General features: G+C 34.5%; 2 protein-coding genes across 6 annotated transcripts in view; one reads left to right on the plus strand and one right to left on the minus strand.

Moving 5' to 3' along the window:
• rtf2 (replication termination factor 2) overlaps window positions 1-21,729 on the plus strand; it is a 35,877-nt gene that overhangs the window by 6,841 nt on the left and 7,307 nt on the right. The window contains exons 6-7 of the mRNA XM_067372908.1: window positions 19,268-19,381; window positions 19,607-19,658. Coding sequence (XP_067229009.1) covers window positions 19,268-19,381; window positions 19,607-19,658 — 166 coding nt within the window. The remainder of the gene's footprint in view (window positions 1-19,267; window positions 19,382-19,606; window positions 19,659-21,729) is intronic.
• gcnt7 (glucosaminyl (N-acetyl) transferase family member 7) lies at window positions 709-20,055 on the minus strand. Of its 5 annotated transcripts, none has more exons than XM_067372904.1 (5): window positions 19,821-20,055; window positions 15,565-15,690; window positions 9,142-10,128; window positions 8,607-8,702; window positions 709-6,967 (listed from the first exon to the last, which is right to left on the minus strand). In XM_067372904.1, exons 3-5 carry the CDS (start codon window positions 10,091-10,093, stop codon window positions 6,720-6,722), a joined length of 1,296 nt encoding a protein of 431 aa, XP_067229005.1. In that variant the 5' UTR covers window positions 10,094-10,128; window positions 15,565-15,690; window positions 19,821-20,055; the 3' UTR covers window positions 709-6,719. The 5 variants fall into 5 exon arrangements, with proteins under 5 accessions (XP_067229005.1, XP_067229006.1, XP_067229007.1 ...); XM_067372905.1 differs by lacking the exon at window positions 19,821-20,055 and adding an exon at window positions 15,895-15,962; XM_067372906.1 differs by lacking the exon at window positions 15,565-15,690.

Genomic DNA, 21,729 nt, shown 5'->3' on the forward strand with positions numbered 1-21,729 from the left:
TACGTACTATAGTTTTCACCTCAATAAAAAAGCTGTGCGTTTTAGCACAAGCACACACAGGCATGTCTGCTTCATAATACGACATTAAAAAGCTATTTTTGTGGGCAAACTTGTTACTTTGTGATGGCTTGGAATTTCAAGGGGATGTTTAGACTTAGGTCAGACGTAGGTCAGATGTCCAGATGTTGGATATCTGATTTAAAACCACATTTGGAAGGCGCTCAGAAAGGATGAGGAAAAATCAGATCTCATTTTTGTGTTTACACGTGTGGCACACATTCTGATCTGTGTCAGATGTGAGTGAAAAATCAGATTTTTTGTGCCAGTGTAAACACAGCCTTAGATGATAAATGACCAGTGGCATAAGCCTTATATAATTCATTTACTTCATGGAAGTTGTGCCTAATTTTTGTTAAATGTCGATCAAATGTCACAGCTAATGGTTTTACAATAGATCTGAAATGACTTGCCATCCATATATATATATATTTTTTTTTTAAATTGCATGATTTAAACTTAATTTTTCTAATTTAAAATGTATGTAAATGGAACATTTCATTTACAAACAAAGCGATTTTTGTATTTCTGCCAGCACTGTAAAAAAAAAAAAAACAAAAACAAAAAAAAAACGTACTTTTCTGGTAGCAGGGACGGTACTGTTCTGGTACTGTCAGGGGGAAAAAAACATTCACACACACACAAAAAAAAGGTAGCTGTGGTTGCTAGAAATTTACCGTAAAAATACAGTAGCAACATTTTAGGTTTTACAGATTTAACTCATTTACAGTAAAAAACATATTTCATATAACTGATATAATGTTAATTTACCAACCTAATGAAGTATATCTGTTTTGTACCTTTGTAATACACTGACAACCACCAATAACAAATGGTGATGAGTCACATGATGAATCAAAGCTCTTCACAAACAGCTTTTCCACAAGCTGAGAAGGACAATGCTAATATATAGAAGGTGCACAGTATCATTCACACAAACACTAAACACCATCATGGTAAAACACGACATTAAAAAATGCAATAAACATTCATTTAACAATACACATAACATAAAACCATAATGTACATAACTGATTAGAAAAAAGTAAGGAAAAAAATAATAATAATAACGAAAATACATTAAATGTGAAGTATCACGCAGGGAATTCTGGGAATGTCAATTTATATTTTTTCACTGTAAATTATACAATGATGTTCTTTTTCACTATCAAAAACTGTAAATTTAACAGTATATTACTGTAAAATTAAATTAAATGTAATCTATTAGTCATTCACCATTATACGGAAACTTTCTGTTAAGAAATTAAGTTTTTTACCATAGCATTTTTAGTCTTTTACCTTTAAAATCACTATTTTATTTTTTTTTACAGTGTATGTACAAATACCATTATTTAACATCACTTTAACCAACACATTATCTTAAATGGTAAGAACAACACAAGACTGCATTTTTCTGTAGTTATGCATTTGTTTCCTTTTTTCCAATTTTTAGAGGGAAAAAAAAAAAAATCTGTAAAATATTAATCAACATTTTATGTAAAATTACACATTATTCTGTAAAAAATACATAAAATTTGATGTAATACCAAAATACAAGTGATTTCATGTAAATTTAATAGTGGAAATTTTAAATGACAGCAAATATCTGTAAAGCAGCAGGCATTTCAATGTATAATGACAAAACAGGAAAATACAGACCATTACCTCTAAAATTACATTTATTTTTAACAGTGTGGGAATGATTTGCCTCAAATAGGGACTATTACTGTATTTACATAATAGCATGCCCTCTAGTGCTTTATCACATAAGTGTGTTTTATAATTTTATAGTTTATAATAGTTTTATTATTGTGCCACACCTTCATTCACTCATTATTATAGTGCATATCCATTTTATCAGTGGCAGCTGTGGACATGCATAATGGCTTCTCATAATGGGTGAAGATAAACTCTGTAGTTAAGCACTCAGCAGCTCTGGTTATGTGCTTCTGTGTGCAGGTGATTTGTCACTCATCTCGTACTTTCTATTGTGTGTATGTTTGTTTTCAGTTAGGATTGGATGGAGTTAGACCGTGGCTAATGAGTGCAACTTGTCTTTCGCTCTCAGTAGTGAATCATTAACCTCACAGTCCCCTGCCTCGGTCTAATTGGTTTCAGGCTCAGCTAGCTGACGTTTCTTTATGCCATTTATCTCAATTAATCCAAGCATTAAGGCGGAAATAGGGAAACTGCATCCTGAAGTCCATCTCTTCTCCAAGCTGGCAGACTGGAGAATGGCGTGCTGTGCTTGGACAAACATTCAGCAACATTTGAATAAACAATATAAACCCCTGATGGTTATCCATTTCCAAGCAAATTTTTAACTATTCTTGGTGCTGTTAATCATAACCTGTGGTTATGTATTGTGTTACACATGCCTAGCTTTTGAATAGACATTTTTCATTCTGTGGGGAAGCTGAACAGATTGAAGGCTTCAGGATTTTTTTGTAGTATTTCTTAGACTAGAAGCCAGTAAGATGATTTTAAATAATAGCATGCATTAGGGCTGCACGAGTTCATATGATTTGTCTAAACCTTAGGTTTAGGGGCGGGGTTATCGTATGAATTCATACGAACTTGGCAACTCGTAAAATACATACGATTTAGCAAAAAAAGAGTGAAGTTGTACGAATTTGTACAAATTAGCCACCTCTTAAAATATGTATGAATTGCCATGAGATCGGGTTGGAAGAAACTGACATTGCAATTAGAGATGCACCGATTGCAATTTTCTTTTTTGTTTGTTTGTTTGTTTGTTAGTGTGTCCTGCAGATACTGATTTTTACAGATTCTGATTTTCTTTCTAAGAACTATAATTGACAGAAAATAATAAAATAACTCAAAATAGGTTTGAAATTAAAAATCAGACGCATAATTACTAGCGGCAACGATAATAATCAAAAGATGAACTTATTAATGTTAATTTATTAAACATATTAATAAATGTTCATTTTAAGCGAACAATATACTTTTTTTTTTTTAAGATCAATAGTTTAATTAAATAAAACTACCCAGCACATTGGGCAAACATTTAACCCATTGCTGGGTCAAAACAACCCAATCACTGGGTTGGTCCATATTAAGGCGATTTAAAAACTTTATTCTAAATTTTAAAACTTTGCTTAGATGTTTAACATGTTTGTTGAAGGTCAAGGTTGAGTCTAAATACATTCCCAAATACTTGACTTCCTTGACATTATTAATAGTTTGCCCTGATATACTAAGTTGAGGGCCACAAATTTGTTTCTTACTGAAATTCATTGTCACTGTTTTTTTAGTATTTAGTGTGAGGCATGAGTTTTGTAGCCATTGAGCAATTTTATCAAGTGCTAATGAGAGCTTATCAGCCACTTCAGTCACATTTCTCCCATGGGTATATATGACCGTGTCATACAAACACACTATCCAAAAAAGATTGATTAATAATGCAGGTAATTGGGTACGTGAGGCAGTCCTTATGCTGTTTTAAAAAGACTAAGTCCCCAGTTATCCTTTGCCTTTCAATTAGACCGAGAGGAGATGATTTGATGTACTTTCCGTTCATTAATGCAGTCAAATTTAAGACTTTGTTGATTATTGGCCAAGTTTTCTGGAATATCATTGACATTAAATTTTTGTTGCAGTTCTAAACATGAGTCAATAAAATAACAGTTAAAACTATTTGCTACATCTACTTTGTCCTTTAGGATTTCTCCATTTATTGCCAACTCTATCTTTTCATTTTGATATTGATCTTTACCCACTAATTTATCAGTTGTTTTCCACAACTTTTGAGTATTCCCGTATGCTTGTCGAATGTGGTCTAAAAAATAATTTGCCTTAGCCTTTCTTATCTGTGATATAGCTTTATTTCTTAAGCTTTTATATATGAGATGGTCTTTAGTTAATTTTGTTTTTATAGCTCTTTTTAATGCTGCATCCCGTTTTTTCATAAGTTGCCATAATTCATCTGTGAAACATGGTAAATTAATTTTTCCATCCTGCCTCTTTTGTTTAATTTTTTGTAAACTTATTAATTGTTTGCATTATTGAAGTTTTAAATTGTCACAAGCTTGCTCTGTAACTTTTACTAAAGTAAAACTCAAACTACCTCAGTGTGTGTGTGTGTGTGCGTGCGTGCGTGCGTGCGTGCGTGCGTGCGTGCGTGCGTGCGTGCGTGCGTGCGTGCGTGCGTGCGTGTGTGTGTGTGTTTGTGAAATATCAGGACACGAATGTGTATAATGACATGGGTATGAAGAGGAGAGGGTGATTTATGAGGACATTACCCATGTCCCCACTTTTCAAAAGGCTTATAAATCATACAGGATGAGTTTTTGTGAGAAAGTAAAAGTATGCACAGTTTCCTGTGATGGTTAGGTTTAGGGGTAGGGGTAGTGTAGGGGGATAGAAAATGCGGTTTGTACAGTATAAAAACCATTACGCCTATGGAATGTCCCCACATTTCACAAAAACAAACGTGTGTGTGTGTTGGCGGGGATGGGGGCGGGGGGTTCAGGGATGTTAACTATAAAAGAGTTCACATATTCACATATCGCATAATGCTTCAGTTAGTTTTCATATTATAATAATATATTAAAACAATTTGAAGCAAAATTAGCTATAGTCTATTATATTGTAAGCCTAATAAAGAATTGATCTCACAGGGGATGGTTTATGGCTCCTTGCCATTAAAAAAGTTTAAAAACCCCTGATATTGAAAATCTAGGAAATTCATAAGCAATAAACAAACATTTAATTTTGATAGTTTAATGTTGCCTGTTGCTAATAATTGACTATACAAAAACACATTGTGGGTGTCCAAAACCTATTATGAGTTCATGAACTGAACTGTTCTGCGGGAGATTTTTAAATAATTTTTAATATAATTTCTTGGTAAAGACTGGTATAGTTAACACAGCACTGAACAAAAACTCAAGTAACTAATTTGTGTGCTTAATTTACTGACTGAACTGCTTGTTTTCAAAAATAAGATTTAATATATCAAGAAGTTAGATCAAAGGTAAAATAAAATAGAAATGGCACTTTAAAGTTAAGAGTTACAAGTGCATGATGAGACCTGGTATAAAGAGTGTTTTTGCTCAGGGGGCCAAAATGTCTGCTGAGTAGAGAAAAGTTTTGCTCTGCAAGAAAAAAAAAAATAGAGGAAACATTGCTTCCACCTCTATAGTGAGATGTAGTGGTTGACAGTGTGGTTGTGTTGTAGATGTAAATGGCTGAAATGTGTTCCTCTGTCAGCATCACCTAGTTTAAGTAACTCATGTTGGCTCCATGTTGTAACAGAAACTTTTCTGAATTTTCTGTCCCAAGTTACTAAGACACATTTATTAAGACTACAGTGCAAATGAAAGTGCTTGAAGTATACAGCTGGGGTTTCATCAGATGAATACAGTTGACAGTACTGCAAATATGTGAAACTGTTGACATCACAATTTCATCGTATTTACTTCTTTAGAGCAGGTGTTCATGCATGAAAATGTCCATATTGAAAATATGAGGCTTACATTATACAAGTATTACAATGACATGCCATAATGATGTTTGAACTTGTAAGGATAGGCTATGTAAGTGAAAAATAAAATCACAATATTTCCAAAATTTTTGGTTGATCACTGTTTATATCACATTATAAAAATAAGAACATATAATTTTGAGCTCTCATATAAAAACAAAAACAAAAAAAAAACAAACACAAAAAAAAAAACACAAGATGAATCAGCTGTTTGAACGAATCAAATGAGTTAGATGTTTAACGCCACCTACTGGCAGATTTAGTTTCTTGTAATTTTGTTTAAAAACAATATCATTTTCCATATTAATAAAGATAAAATTCATCCAAAAAAATGAAAATTCATTTCAAGTCATCAGTTACTCAACCTAATGGTCCAAAAGTTTGTGTAATAAATTCTATGTTGAATCAAATAAAACTTTTCTTTCTGAATTTATTTTTTGTAATGTTAATTTGATACTTTATAAAATTATGACTTCAAATAACCTTTTTACGGGTAATTTCTCAGCCAAATTTAATGTGTGATTAATTTGCGATTAATTCGATTAATTATTCGGCACATCATGTAATTAATTAGATTAAAAATTTGAATCGCTTAACAGCCCTAATATATATGCATATTAAATATTTCAATTTTACCTTATATAATACATTTAAAACGACATTTTCTTTAAATCCAAACAAATAATGAGGTTACATTTTTTCTTGTAACAGATTGTATAGCAGTACTTGTGTCCTGGATTTGTCCAAGGAATTTTATGCCTTTAATTCAGCTACAGTTTATCCATTTGAGAAACAGTGCATTATATAGCAGTTAATAAATAAAAATAAATAGAACTATTACTATTACTAACAATACACCAGTTACAGTACTCAACACTCACATAACAATGAGTGTTTACATGTTTACAACATTTAAACATCATGAGCTGCACTGCCATATGACATGAATATTGTCGTGACACATTTACACTGTAAAGCAGAAAATGTTTGTTAATTTTTCCTTCATTCATACCATGTACCCAGATGGTACTTTGACATCAAGGGGATGTTTGCCATTTTTTGAATTATACAAGGCTGTGAGCATGCAGAAGTTGGCAAGCCTGTAAACAAGCCTCTTTCTGTGTGACTTTTCTGTCATTTCTGTGATGCTTGGTCAGACACAGTCCCCTTCTGGTAAAATGAGAGTGCTATTGATGACTTCCACCTCTGTGGTGAGACGCCATGATGGCTGAATGGGAACTGTAGCGTGCTGGAGAACTTTATGTCTGTGCCACAGTTCCAGACAATCCAGGGCTTCCGGGAAGCTTGCGGTCTCAAATTTATTAGCAAACATACTCTCTTTTTCGATAATCCATGGTAAGTCACCAATCCCAAAAACGCAGATATCTCTGATGTATTGTCCTGTAGAAACAGACAGTGTTTTTTTTTTAAATCCATACAAGAGCCCTATGTCTACATCATGAGTTTACAGCCTGTTGTTGAGAAGTTGTAATGTTATGTTGGCTGCGCAAAGGACTCGATTGGCTCAGTTTGAAATAAAAAGGTGTGGGAGAAAAAATGGATTCTCTGATGCATCACCTGTATAACCTCCGTTTAAGTGGTTAAATGCACCTGCATCACCAACTGCTTTTATGATGCAAAATGAATATATATATAGAGGGCTCCAGACTATGACCAAATGGTTGCATTTTACAACCTTTTTTCCTGCTGGTGCATCTAAACTTTGTCAGAGTTTGCACTTGTGATACTGTGAACTGATAAGAGCTGCCGTTTAAGTCGCATATGAGAAACCTCAAAAGACAATGAAACCAAAGTGAAACACAACCGTTTCAGAACAGTTGTACTCGAAGGACGATCTGTGTTACTACACAGCTCTGGGAGATCCAGTGAGAAAGCATCTGAATTCAATGCAGTATTAATAACATCAATGTGAGATCTAGTGGCAAGCATTCAACGCTGAATTCTCTTGAGAGCAGCACGGTCTGGCCAAATATGGCAAAATTGGTATGTGTCTATCTAGGATTCAGGAATCTAAGCAGATGACTCCCATGAAAATAAATCAACCACATCCAAAGTTAAAAGTATGTAAATCATTTTTTCACCACTAGGTGGCACTGGTCCGAAACTTCTCAGACTCCTTCAGGCCATCTTGTTGTAGCGTCTTGTTATGAAACCCTGAGTTTCATAACGATGCACTAATGCATTCATAAAATACAGCATTTTGTTACAAAATTCAAAATGGCCGAAATTGGAAAAATCTAATGAGACAAATTTTATGATTGTGGAGCAAACTTTTTAGAGTTTATAAGCAAAAACAAAAAAATGTTGTATCTCCGAGCAGGTGGTGCTGTGCCGAAACGCAGCATGTAGCCTCAGGTCATGCTTGTGATGACATACCAAGTTTAGTCTGAATACAATGAAGTTTTGCGGAGATATAGCCATACATCTATTTTTGCAAATGCTACGTAAAATTTGTTTGCATTTTATTCAAGAACGATTTGACTAATCGTCTTGAATTCCATAACTCCTTGTTGGCATGGTCATCTTTGATGTGGTTCAATTTTCTTAAAAAGCATGACCTAAAATAATAGAGTGCAATCGAATCATTTTGAGCCAATGAATCAGAGGAAAAATTGAAGAGAATTAAGAAAAACATTGTTTTTAGCCCTTACAGTTCAAAAGTTATTAGCATAAATGTGAGTGAAAATTTGGACAGTTGGTGGCGCTAAAGGGATTGAGTTAGAGACTCAAAATTTGCTATGGTGAATCTTCAGACTGTCCTCTATCTTTGTGCCAAATTTCATAACTTTCCCACAAGCGTTTCCATGGGCTGCCATAAACTCCCAGAGCAGAAGAAGAAGAAGAAGAATAGGAACATCAACGATTACAATAGATGCCTATGCACCTTTGGTGCATGGCCCCTAATTAGATCAAAAACCATTTTAGAATCGGATTAGATCTTGAGGTGCCTAAAGATACCAACCCCTAGAATTAAATGCACCATTTTAATCAAGAAGTGTTTGCTTTAGCCGGTCTCTACCTTTACAGCCCTGGTGTGCTGTTCCTTCTTGGTCCCTCCATTTGATTGCACGGATGTTACCTTCCCATTCACCGTCTACATAGCTGCCAGGTGCTTCTGAATAAACACAGAAATAGTGTTTTATGACTTGCGTATTATATGCTTCCAAGTTATCTGTATTACATCTCATATCTTGCTTGATCTGAAGTCACTCACTGCAGCTAACACAGCACTTTTAAAAACCACTCATGCTTTCGATTATTGACTTCACACAAGAACAACATTTGAAATAAATTGAGCTGCATAATGACACTGTGTTCTTCTGTAGAGCTACTTTATGGCTGAGTTAAATTAGATTTGTAACCGATGAATTTTACAGCATTGACACTGTTATTGAACTGAATTGAATCAACACTGAACTGCTTGAGCTGAACACTATTGTCTTTTTAGAGCTGAATTTGTCTCATATTTGATGAACTTTGCATCACTGATTGTTTATTACTGTGAAGCTGCTTTGAAACAATTGACTTGACTTGATTTTTGCATTTTGGCTTACCCTTTATGTGATTCAGCGTCACCCAGTAATGCTCATCTGGGCTGAAGGTGTCTCTGGACCACTCCAGCAAGTCTTTGGCCACCGGGTCCTTGAGGACAAACTCCACAAACGGTCTCGTCAAAGAGTAATAAGCAGTCCCAAAGTAAATTGTCAGACTGTGTGGAGGCGGTCCCTTCTTTTGACCTTTGCCTTTTGGTGCCACATGGGTGCCCTTTACCTCCTCATACTGTAACTCTGTCCTGTGCTTCATAGTGGGTGGCTGCTTGATTCCCGGCGTCATGTTCCTGTCTTTCCATTTGGATTCTTGCATGTACCGGACTAACTCCAGGTTGCTCTGGATGGGGAAGTCCTGGCCGCACAAATTTATAACTCTTTTCCATTTTATGGGAGACTTCACCAGATCTTTCATGCAGTTGATGTCAGCTTGCAGACGGGAAAAGCCAGCGTAGGTCACCTTTTCGTTGACGGACGCCAGGAAGACGTTCGAGAAGCACGCAGATAGGTTTCGGACGCTCGTCTTGTATTCTTCCGGCGCTTTATCATCGATGTGAATGCAGTAGACGTTCTGCGGTGCGTAGATGGCTCTCAGTAGCCGCACAAACGTTTCCAGCTCTTTGTGAATGGTGATGATGAAAGCCAAAGGAAAGTCTTCCTCTTCTTTGCTCAGCGGCACCATAATGAAATGCAGCTCTGACTGCAAAAGAGTGCAGTTTGTGTCCGGTTTAGGCACATAGCTGATTTTCTTACAGTCTTTTCGCTGCCATTTAAACCCGGGAGTCGCAGGTGGAAGAATGTCACAGGTCTTGGAGGCTAGTGGGGATTGGCTGCTCAGGTCAGTCGTAGGAAGAGGTGCATTGGATATTTTGGCTTTCAGGTAGATGGCAGAACATATTAGGATACAGATTCCAAGGCAGAAGAGAAAACTGCACTTGGTGTTCTCAAGCTGGACCATAATAGTCCAACATCTGAAAAGCAGCTATAGACTTCCTGAAACAGAACAGAAGAGCATATTGTGAAATATTTACAATTTAAAACATCTCTTTTGTATTTTCCATTTCTTTTTTATAATGTAATTTATTCCTGTGATGCAAAGCTGAAATTTTCAGCATCATTACTCCAGTCTTCAGGCACAAGATCCTCAAGAAACATATATATATATTTTTTTAGGATTCTTTGATGTATTGAAATTTCAAAAGAACAGCGTTTATTTGAAAAAGAATTTAAAATTTTGTAGCAATGTAAATGTCTAAACTGTCACTTTTGATCTATTTAATGCATCATTGCTGAATAAAAGCATTAATTTCCTTGAAAAAGAAAATAAATGATTCTGACCCCAAACTTTTAAACAGTAGTATATATATATATATATATATATATATATATATATATATATATATATTTTTTATTATTTGTTAATGTTAATTTGTTAATTCATTATTACGTTCATTCAAAATGCATTATATTTCTTTCATTTATACAGCTTCAAATGTTACCATTATGTGCTTGCTAATATATGCAACTTACATTATTATTATTAAAGACTGTAAAAGTATTGTTATTGCCTTAGTTATTGCCTTAATGTTACATATATACGATTTTAGTGTTACCACTTTTGTTTTGTTATTTAAGTCATTTCTAAAAAAAAAAAAAAAAAAAAAAGCAAATAAACATAAAATTGTCTAATTCAGCCTTCAAACAATGACATAAAGGTGGACAATGTTTAATAATTTTGTCACAATACTGGAATTTTCAACTTCGATGCGATACCTTGAAAAATACAGATATTCAATACCATTTTCAATATTTCATTTGTTACTTCAATTGTTTCTTTATTCTATTGTATTTAAGTTTTTCAAGTGGGTCTAACAGTAGTATTCACAAAAATGAAAGTAATCAAATGTAAAATGACACTGGAGATTTTTCATAGTAAAAATTAAATACAGATTAATGCTTACAATTAAAGTTACAAAAGTTATTCAAGAGCAGCGAGTGATTTTATCTTCATCTTTTGTACTTTGCCTAACATGACAGACAGCAGCAGGTTTATTAGGCCGCTGTCACTTTAAGAGCTGATGCACACATCCAATATACTGTTACACAACATTTAATACTATTTAAGTTGTTAATAGTTCCAAAACTGACTGTGTTCACCTAAATACTTGCCAAGACAGGCGTTTTGACATAATTTATATGTATTTGACCATTTAAGCACAGTAAGCCATGAAAAAGAAGTCAATTTTGGTACTCGCAAGCTTTTTCAGAGGCGGCTTTATGAGAGCACCACTTATATAGATCGGTGGTGCACGCACTTTTGGTGTGTGTGTGTGAGAAACCTGTGTGAATGACTAAAATGATGTGCAATACAAGCACTGTTCAACCGGAGCAAATGAGATGAGTAAGTGAGGAGGCGGGTGTGTCGAAGAGAAGAGAGCAAGAATGCGCAGCTGGTATCGGTGTATCGATAATGCAGAAGATATGTATTGGAACCTTTCAAGATATTTCAGTATCGATACATATCGAAATATTAATATTTTTGACGACACTAATGTGTAATCAACATTAAACACTCCAGCAGCTTTAGAGTAGATGAATGTTTTCTCTCCCCTATCTCTACTGATCATTAAATAATCATATCATTCATATCATTAAGTACATGGATAAACATCTGCAATATTTTTGAACAGGGTGTCTCCATTACTCAGGAGTGTTTTTATTTCTCATAGTGACGCATAGTGATGTAATCCCCTATCATTGCCTATGACAGTGACAACGTTTGCCTTCATATTTCAGTAAGAGGACAAACGTCTTCTCTCCCAGGATATAACTCTCTTGTGTCACTCTTTTCTAAGTGCAACAGCCCTCTGGTTCCTTTTAATAGCACCCCAGAGAGCTGTGTTCACCATGAGGTCTGGTAAAGGTCCCAGTTGCTGGACACAAAGGAGCTGTGGATATCAGTTTTATCTTGGCAGTGTAAGTTGTTTAATGAACCCGCAGGGGCTTATATAGCATGCTGATGTGGTCCATTGACACCTTTTAAAGAATGAAAAGCACACACCGTTCTATCAGCATCGTGTAGTAGTGTTTAGAAGTTTAAGATATGGCTATCAAAATCGATTGTACATTAAAGCCATCTAGACTAGAGGATTGCAAAAAATGGTTTTAAACAATAGGTTTTACATTAACAGTAGCACTTTACAAAAAGTGTTAAGTAAGGAATAATTGACATCGGGTCATTGAATTATCAGAAAATAATGCACCCCCAAGGGGGTCATTTCTAATAATTCAATGGTCCGGAGTGATTTATTCTGCTTACTACGGTTACCACCTCAAGATAGCGTTCAGATGTTGTATTTCCGTTGCTAATTCCAAAACGTCATTTCAGAACTTGTAACGGAATCTTGAGGCATTTTATAGCAGACTAATACAGTTATTAACACAGTTGAATGAGAATAAGCATATGTGAATTAGCCTACTTGAGTCTGTGCATTTCTCACGGCAGCAGTGTCTCTACTAACAGCGAAACTGTATGTTTTTCTACCTCAAGAACCACACAGTTGTTCGCTGGTGAGTCTTTTAAAAAGGTTCAACAATAAGATTTAAGATTTAATAATTCATCTAATACTCACCTGAAAGCTGAATAAATAAACTTTCCATTGATGTATAGTGTTCCATGCACTCTTCACAACTGACGTTCATATACTGACTACTGATTGTTTGAATATTTTTGTTAAGTGTTTATTTTGTTAAATAAATTATTCCTTTTCTCTACTTGCCCGTCCGTGTTGCTTCTTGTTAATGTTACAATTAAGAGCCGGTTGTAACATATAGTTTGTTAGGATAGGACAATATTTGCCCGAGATGCAACTATTTGAAAATCTGGAATCTGAGGGTGCAAAAAAATCTAAATATTAAGAAAATCACCTTTTTAAAATTGTCCAAAGTCCTTAGCAATGCATATCCACTCAAAAAAACATTTTTGATATAATTACGGTAGGAAAATTACAAAATGTCTTCATGGAACATGATCTTTACTTAATGTCCTAATGATTTTTGGCATAAAAGAAAAATTTGGCCCATACAACGTATTGTTGGCTATTGCTACAAATATACCCGTGCGACGGGTGTGTGTGTGTGTGTGTGTGTGTGTGTGTGTGTGTGTGTGTATATATACATATTTGTTAATTCATTATTACGTTGTTCATTCAAAATGCATTATATTTGATTTATACAGCTTCAAATTTTACCATTATGTGCATACTAATATATGTATCTTATTAGATATATATAGTATTGTTTACTAATATAACATTTCTTTAGAAGGTGTGACTGAGTTTCACTATTGATGTAGTATGTACACTATGCAGGTCAAAAGTGTGGAATAATTAATTTTTGCTCACCATAGCTGCAGTTATTTGATTAAAAAAAAATACAATAAAACAGTAATATATGTGAAATATTATAATTTAAAAGAACAGTTTTCTGTTTGGAAATAAATATAATTTATTCCTGTGATCAAAGCTGAATTTTCAGTATCATTACTCCAGTCTTCAGTGTCACATGATCCTTCAGAAATCATTCTAATATGATGATTTTTTTTTTGACCGATCATGTACAGTGTGTCCCAGCAAAATTTAGTTAGGGTGTTTTATGACAAACAAAAATAACAAATCAAAGATGAGGGTTGAAGGGATGGGGGATGAAGCAATGAACCTTTTTGATAGTACTTAAATCATTTAAAACTATTTTATCAATACATTTTATTATTGAATGATTAACTAATTATTCTGCACACAATTTGTGCTATGCATATTAAGGCTTGCTGTGTTTCAAATCATCAAGTAGATCAGTATTACAGGCAGGATGCTGTGGTTTCGGCTAATGTTTGCCAACATCTTTTCAAATCAAAGTCCTCTAAATTTATCTTCTTAATATTTCAGCATAGATTGCTATGTTGATGCTTGCTTGTTTTTTGAAACACACATTTGCACGGATGAACTGATTAATTAATTTGGATTTTTTTTCTGTAGTTGTTGCGCAGTAAATTGAAACTTATAAAGCATATGTTCATCGTGTCATAAGTAAGCCATTTTATTATCCCGGAATGATTAATTAAGGCAGTGTTTAAATGGAACATGAACTTGAATTTTAAACTCATACCTAATCTACAGCGAGACGTACTTAAAGTAGTGCTGTATGAATGTGTCAGGCACTTTGAATAGAAAAACACCTGTGCTGTGCTAGATGTAAGCTTTTATTGGTAATGCATTCTCAGTGCTTTGTATTGAAACATGATTAATGCAGTTTTCGAACTATCTGAGTATTTGTTAGATCGCAAACAGATTTGTAAAGCACCTGCTAAGATTACAAAGGTAAATGTACATCAAAGAAAAGCAGATTTGTATAGTTAATGTCATGCTGAAACCACGTGCTGATGGGAAGACATTATGTTTCAACAGGTTTTTGTTTTGTTGTTTTACTAATACTTTATAACCAGCCTTTAAATGCATTTTTATATATCAAATGAAATGCCTGATTTTAGAGTTTGTTATATTAGAATTTTTTTTCAGTAGTTACAAGAAAAACGGAATCTCTTTACAGGCTAATGTTTTGGTTTTCTGAAACATAAACATCAAGTGTATTTAGACAGCTCAATAAATCCATGACTCAAACTGACCCTACCTTTTTAGCTCAAGCCGTATCCACTCCTGGAAATGGGAAATGGGATTAAACATTCACAAATTCACTCAGAGACGCTGACTTCCACATGACCTCAATCTAACGTGCCCGCCGTGACTAGAAATCTACCACCGAGCACTTACTGTCAGTGCATCTGCCTTTCTGCGAGAGGAAACGGCTTTGGGTGTGAGTCGTTGTTGTTGCTCTAATGATGTCGTCGCTGTCCTCCCGCGACTATGAGCTTTGGCTGCTCGGTAACTCTCCCCGTGAGAGGGGAGGAGGAGCGTAAGGAGGTGAAAAATGGTTGGTCAAGCTCAAGCAGTAACCTCTTGCACCTCTTTTGCTCTTTAACACTCTCTTGTCTCAGAAGAATTATTTTCATGAAGCATGATATTATCTGTGTCTAACCAGTTGTGTAAGCTGTTGTGTTGAGCAGAACTGGTTTATCCCCATACAACTTTATATGGTTTCAGGCTCCCCTTGTTTAGTGAATGGCTTTGGGGAATTAGATGCTAATTGGTTCGATTCTTAAAGGATAGTTGCTGTAATCTTGCATTAAATGAAAATTCCATCAAAAATTCTTTGATCATTTGCATTTTGAATGTGAACAAGGACTGTCACACTGTCAAAACTGGAAAAAAATTCAACATGAAACTCACACCATTTGTTTTTAAAGCATCACCCAGATTATTAAGTATCATTTGTTTAGTAGATGTGTTGCAGGTTTTTCTCTCTCTCCATTTTTACCTTCATGCTTTTCATCTCTGTTTGCTCTCTCCACCTCCCGTTCTCTTTGTCAGGCACCTCGTTTCCAGATAAATATGATTCCAGATGCATTTCCTCCTTGTTTTTTCCCACCTGAGCACAGAGAGTCTGAAAAGATATGACCCGTTGTGAGACCAAGGGCTGATGGCCTGTGTTTGCTGATCAGCGAGAGAGATTAGTGCTTTTGTGTGCAAGACAATAGCTGCTGCTGAATGCCTTTTATGGGTTCATGATTGTGTGTGTCTGTTTGGCTTTCAGTTACTTTGTCATCAGTGCAGAATTTTTTCTGTTTTTCTGGCAAAGCTGTTATACCTGCTTTGTACGACGTTCTTGCTTTTTGACCCGTTTTGCGAAAATCAATTCCAATTCTGGTATCGCATACTTGATGAAAAATTCTGTTATCTTTTACTCATCCTCAGGTTGTTCCAAACCAGTCTAAATTTCTTTGTTTTGTTGAACACAAAGGAAGATATTTTGAAGAATGTGGGAAACTGAACAGTTCTGGGGCACCATTGACTTCCATAGTATTTTTTTTTTTCCCTACTATGGAAATCAATGGTGCCCCAAAGCGTCTTGGTTACAAACTTTATCCAAAATATCTTCCTTTGTGTTCAGCATAACAAAGCAACTTGGAGGGTGAGTAAATGATGATAGGATTTTCATTTTTGGGTGAACTATCCCTTTAAGGTCAAAATCAGATACTTATTATAAAATGAAAATTTTGATTCCTCTTATCCATTCCTATGTGTGCATTTTAATATGACTTTAAAGGGTTAGTTCACCCAAAAATGAAATTTCTGTCACCCTCATGTCGTTCCAAACCTGTAAGATCTTTCATCTTCCGAACACAAATTAAGATATTTTTGATGAAATCCAATAGCGTCATTCAACGTCCAGAAAGGTATTAAAGACATTGTTAAAACAGTCGACATGACTACAGTGGTTCAACCTCAGTGTTATGAAGAGACAAGAATACTTTTTGAGCGCAAAAACAAAATAAAAAAACTTTATTCAACAATTTCTTCTCTACTAGGGCTGGGTAAAAAATATCGATTTTACGATTTTAATCCATTCTCATTTTTACAAAACGATATCGATTCTTAAATCCCAAGAAATGATTAGTCTAGTCTGTTTTCAGTTGATGAATGAGCAGAATATATAGCGCCTTCCATCCAATAAATCACAGTAATCTTTGTGCTTTGTTACTTTTGATATAAAGCAAAGTCTCAGATTTCAAATGACATCCATCTTATTATGAGATTCAAAAAATAAATACCGTTTTGGCGCTGTTTAATGTGGCGTGACAGATCACTTTAGCGCCTCAGTTAAAGAGAAGCATGTGATCATCCTCTCCTCCGCTTTAATACCAGTCACAGCGCAAAATAAACAAACATTAACATAAAAACATAAAGATACAGTACATTTTACCAAAATCTGTATCATGTCTCGTGTAATCGCTCAGTGTTTCAACCTCGGAAAGACGTAAGTAAAACAGCTTGTAAACAATGTCACATTTACCTCAGAAAAACATATTCAGTGACCATAAACTCATTAGTCAGCTAGAAAAGTGAACTCTAGAAAGCAACATTCTGATAAATCTAGATATGCACCGTTACATATTCATTATAATTTTTAATGTTCTTCAATATTTAATGCATGTTTGCATGAATGAGTTATGACAGACACAATTTAAATATATATTTAAAAAAAAAACAAAAAAAACCCCCCGAATTGGAGTAGAAATATGATTATGTAATTCTAAACTTTATTTATAATAAAAACATAATTGAGTGTAATTTAAGTGTTTGTATATAAATAAGTTAATTTAACCTTCAATATTATTATAGTAGTACCAGCTGACTCTCATGTGTAGTTTATGGCATTAGTTGAGAGATTTTGTTTCCTCTAGAAATTTTGCCATGTACTGTAACTGAAATATTACATCCAAAATAATCGAAATCGAATCAAAAGCATGTGAATAGTAATCGAATCAAATCATGAAAATTGTGTCAATACCCAACCCTATTTACTACTATTCTGGACCTTGAAAGTGGTGGTTAAATTGCTGTCTATGGATGAGTCAGATACCTCTCGGATTTCATCAAAAATGTCTCATGGGTGTGGAATGACATGAGGGTGAGTAATTAATGACAGAATTTTCATTTTTGGGTGAACTAAACCTTTAAAGTGACAGCAGCCTAATATTCCTGCTGCCGTCTTTACAAAAACGTTAATCAAACAACAAAAGGCAAAGAGAAAATTCATTTGCTGTTCTTCACTTACTAATTTTTGTAACTTTATTTGTAATGTATATTTTATTTACATTATTTTGCAGTGTTCTTTTACATGTGATTAGTTTCTGTACCTGAATACCTGAAAATTGTAAAACGTTTATTTCAATCGTATCTTTGTTTAGTTGTGTTTGTGCAATTGCTAATTTGTTTATTTGTTCTTTTTTGATTACTAAGTGTTTACTTGTCTTTAATAATGCTTTAAGTTAGGGTAGTTGTTTTTGCTATGGTATTTTAAAACCATAAGCAAAAGTTAATTGTGTACGTGTTCTTTAGCCTGTTGATTTTTGTTCATGGTATTCAGCTACAATGAAATGTTTTGCAATGTTTTTTTTTTTTTTAAACATTATTGGAATCGAAATTAGTAATCGATAAGCAGAATCGTAATCGAAATTGTTAAAATTCAAATGATACCTAACCCTATTTGTGATTTATTATTTGTATTTGTATTTATTATTTATAAAGCAATTTTTTTTTTTTATTATTACATTTTGGTGACTTCATAATTCCTATACTTCTGTTATATAATATTTTAATGACTTTAATAGTGTGGAAAATAATTAAGTCTGAGTAGGGCTAGGCGATATATTGCATGCGATTTGTCTTTGTTCACAACTTAATGGTCTCAAAAGAGAAGTTCTTATTTTGGTTCCTCTTCTTGTTCACACCACAACTTCATAAGAACTCAGACCCCGGCTTTCTGTGTTTGGGTATGGCAATCTTACAGGAACACTTGTCGAAACGAAATGCAAAGCAGACTGGGACCTCGATGCTTTCACATACCACGAAGAAATCGAACCACAAACGGACCTGCTTTTGGGTCCTTTTAGGAGGATCTGAGATCATTTGGTTTGTGCACATATGCATGCTGAACCAATTTGAGAGTGTTTTGAGGGATCAAACGAACTAGGGGTGAAAATACCGCTATAGATTAAATCTCCTTCCTGTAAAGCTGTATTATCTATTGCTTAGATCTTAAGCCAAGTTCGATCGCTCTATAATTTCTACTGATTTCAAATGCAGTGCAAAGCCCTTTTAAAGCCATCGATTTGTCTTCTTTCCAAGAGATTGTCATGAATATATTTAAATGTTGTAGTTTTGAATGAATCATGCGCCTCATTTAGTCTCATGCAGCAAAGTTTGAGCCCAGTGGTAAAGATTGCTCACTCATCAAAAGTCAACAGTTATGTCAGGATTTGTACAATATTCCTATTCCAGTTTGCTAATTACAAGTCAAACCTTTAAATGCAAGCACTTTATAATCAGTTTCAATCCGACAACACTGTGTTCTCTAATTCAGCTAGTTAATCATGCCATTTTATTTATTATTATTTTTATTTTTTTTAATTTGTGTCATTTAACAGTAATTTAATTTTTCATGTTGCTTTTTATAGTGTGGAGATCCTTTCCAAGAAGACGACCTTGTGGTGCTGAATGGGACAAAAGAAGAAGTGGAGAAGCTACAGAAGGCCATGGAGGAGCGCCGATCAAAGGCTAAAGCTGCAAAAGTAAACTGATGCCTTGCTGGTGTAGAATTACAGGGGTTTTTGGGATGTGTTTGATGGGAGATGCAATTAAAAACCGCCATTAAATCAAATCCATATCCGTTATCTAATTCAGTGATAGAAGAGGAAACGAAAACACTGCACAGACTGAATGAGCATGAATATTCACTTCTTTTATATCATCGTCTTTAATAGCTTTTGTGTTATGAACTATTCTTTTATTTGCAGAAATCAAAGAAGAGCAAAGATACTAAAGTTTCCAAGACACAGGATTCAGCAGGTACAGTAACATATATACGGTTTGCATTATAAATCGCATTAAAGTTCTGACTTTCTGATCAGAATTTCTTGTTCAAATCAGTGCATCAGTGACATCATTCATCCTTACTTGAATTAAAGCAATAGTTCACTCAGAAATGAAAATTTGGTATCATTTACTCACCCGTTTCTCATTCCATGCCCGTATTAATTTCATTGTTCAGTTCATTGAAAATCATCAGTGTTCCACCAGAGAGATCAAACCTCTTTTGTTCTTTTCAACATCATATGCAAGTCATGTGAATTGTAAGATTCAATTCTGCAAATTGTCTGTGATGTAATATATTGAGCAATGCAATTTTAAAAAAAAACATATTTTAACACATACATGAATTTTCAGTGGATAACGATCTGTTCCTCACACAAAACTTATCATTTGGCTTTAAGAAGACTTTGAGCACAATATACATTGCATTCCAAATTATTAAGCAATTGACATATCAGTAAGATTTCAGTACAATAAACATTCAGATTTTAGTTTTTCTAAGAAAATGTTTGTTTGTTTGTTTATTTATCCATGTCTTTTTAGATAACTGGTATCAATCTCAGGCAAAATAATTTGCCAGATCTATGGAAACCCTACTTAGAGGTTGTTCCACATTATTAAGCAAGTCACAGTTCTCATGCAATATGAGGAGGAAGAAAGATCTTTCTGAAAATGAAAAGCATGAAATGGTGCGATGTTGTGCAAAAGGCATGAAAACAACTAATATTGTGTGAAACTGAATGGAGATTATCAAATTATCATAAGATTTGTGAGCGATTTAGAGCACAGCAGAACTTGGTCAGATGAAGTCTTATTAATGAAAGTTCATATCAAAAAAAAAAAAAATTTGTATTAAAAGGGCAGCTATAAAAAGCCAGTGTTGAGCAGCAAACAGGTATTTGAAGCTTTTGGTGTCTCTGGAGTCTTGAGAACCTCTCCATGCAGGCTGGCAGTTGTGTGTAAAGATGCATTTTAGACACCACTAACCAAACCTAACAAAGAGAAACATTTACAGTGGGTGTAGAAATACATTTTCAAACAGTTTTATTGCTGTGGTGTTTTTTGTACAATGCACTATCCTCCTTTTTATACCATAGCTGAAAATGGCCAGTTATGAACTCCACATATCTTGCAAAAGTCATTTAAATACCCTCCATCTCACTTCCCAGTATTCCAGCCCAAATCATCACCTGCCAGCTCCTTGCTAACGTCGCAGTCTTGTTGAAACATGGTGGCCATTCACCAACCATCCAGAAATCCATCGATTTAGACCATCCATTGTAGTACGGCATTAGTCAGTGAATAAAACTATTTAAAAATGAGTCTTCATGTATTTCTACACCCACTGTAAATGTTTCTCTTTGTGAGCTTTGGTTTGGAGTGGCTGAAATGCATCTTTACGCACAACTGCCAGCCAGCATGGAGAGCTTCTTGAGACTCCAGAGACACCAAAAGCATCAAATAACTGTTTGCTGCTCAACACTGGCTTTTTTATAGCTGCCCTTTTAATACAATTAATTTTTTTTGACTGGAACTTTTATTAATAAGCCTTTATCTGACCGAGTTCTGCTGTGCTCTAAATCACTCACAAATCTTCATAATAATCTCCATTCAGTTTCACACAATATTAGTTGTTTTCATGCCTTTTGCACAACATCGCACCATTATATGCTTTTCATCTTCAGAAAGATCTTTCTTCCTCCCCATATTTCATGAGAACTGTGACTTGCTTAATAATGTGGAACAACCTCTAAGTAGGGTTTCCATAGATCTGGCAAATTATTTTGCCTGAGATTGATACCAGTTATCTAAAAAGACATGGATAAATAAACAAACAAACATTTTCTTAGAAAAAACTAAAATCTGAATGTTTATTGTACAGAAATCTTACTGATTTGTCTCTTGCATAATAATTTGGAACGCAGTGTACAAAATCCACTTTAGTTCTGCCTAAAGTCTCAGTTTTGTTGTCTAAACTAAGAATGTTTAGTCATGCATTACAGACATGATTCCAGTGGGTGGATTTATCTCTAAATAAACTCTTGTG

The sequence above is a fragment of the Chanodichthys erythropterus genome, chromosome 21 (genome assembly GCF_024489055.1).
Source record: "Chanodichthys erythropterus isolate Z2021 chromosome 21, ASM2448905v1, whole genome shotgun sequence".
NCBI lineage: Eukaryota > Metazoa > Chordata > Actinopteri > Cypriniformes > Xenocyprididae > Chanodichthys > Chanodichthys erythropterus.

Bases quoted from the DNA above. Each gene is read 5' to 3' on its own strand.
- gcnt7 (XM_067372906.1), bottom strand. From the start codon at position 10,093: ATGGTCCAGCTTGAGAACACCAAGTGCAGTTTTCTCTTCTGCCTTGGA. The intron at 8,703-9,141 runs GTAAGCCAAAAT...GTGTTTATTCAG, and splicing joins GACGCTGAATCACATAAAGG to AAGCACCTGGCAGCTATGTA. The intron at 6,968-8,606 runs GTAGAGACCGGC...CTGTTTCTACAG, and splicing joins AGCACACCAGGGCTGTAAAG to GACAATACATCAGAGATATC.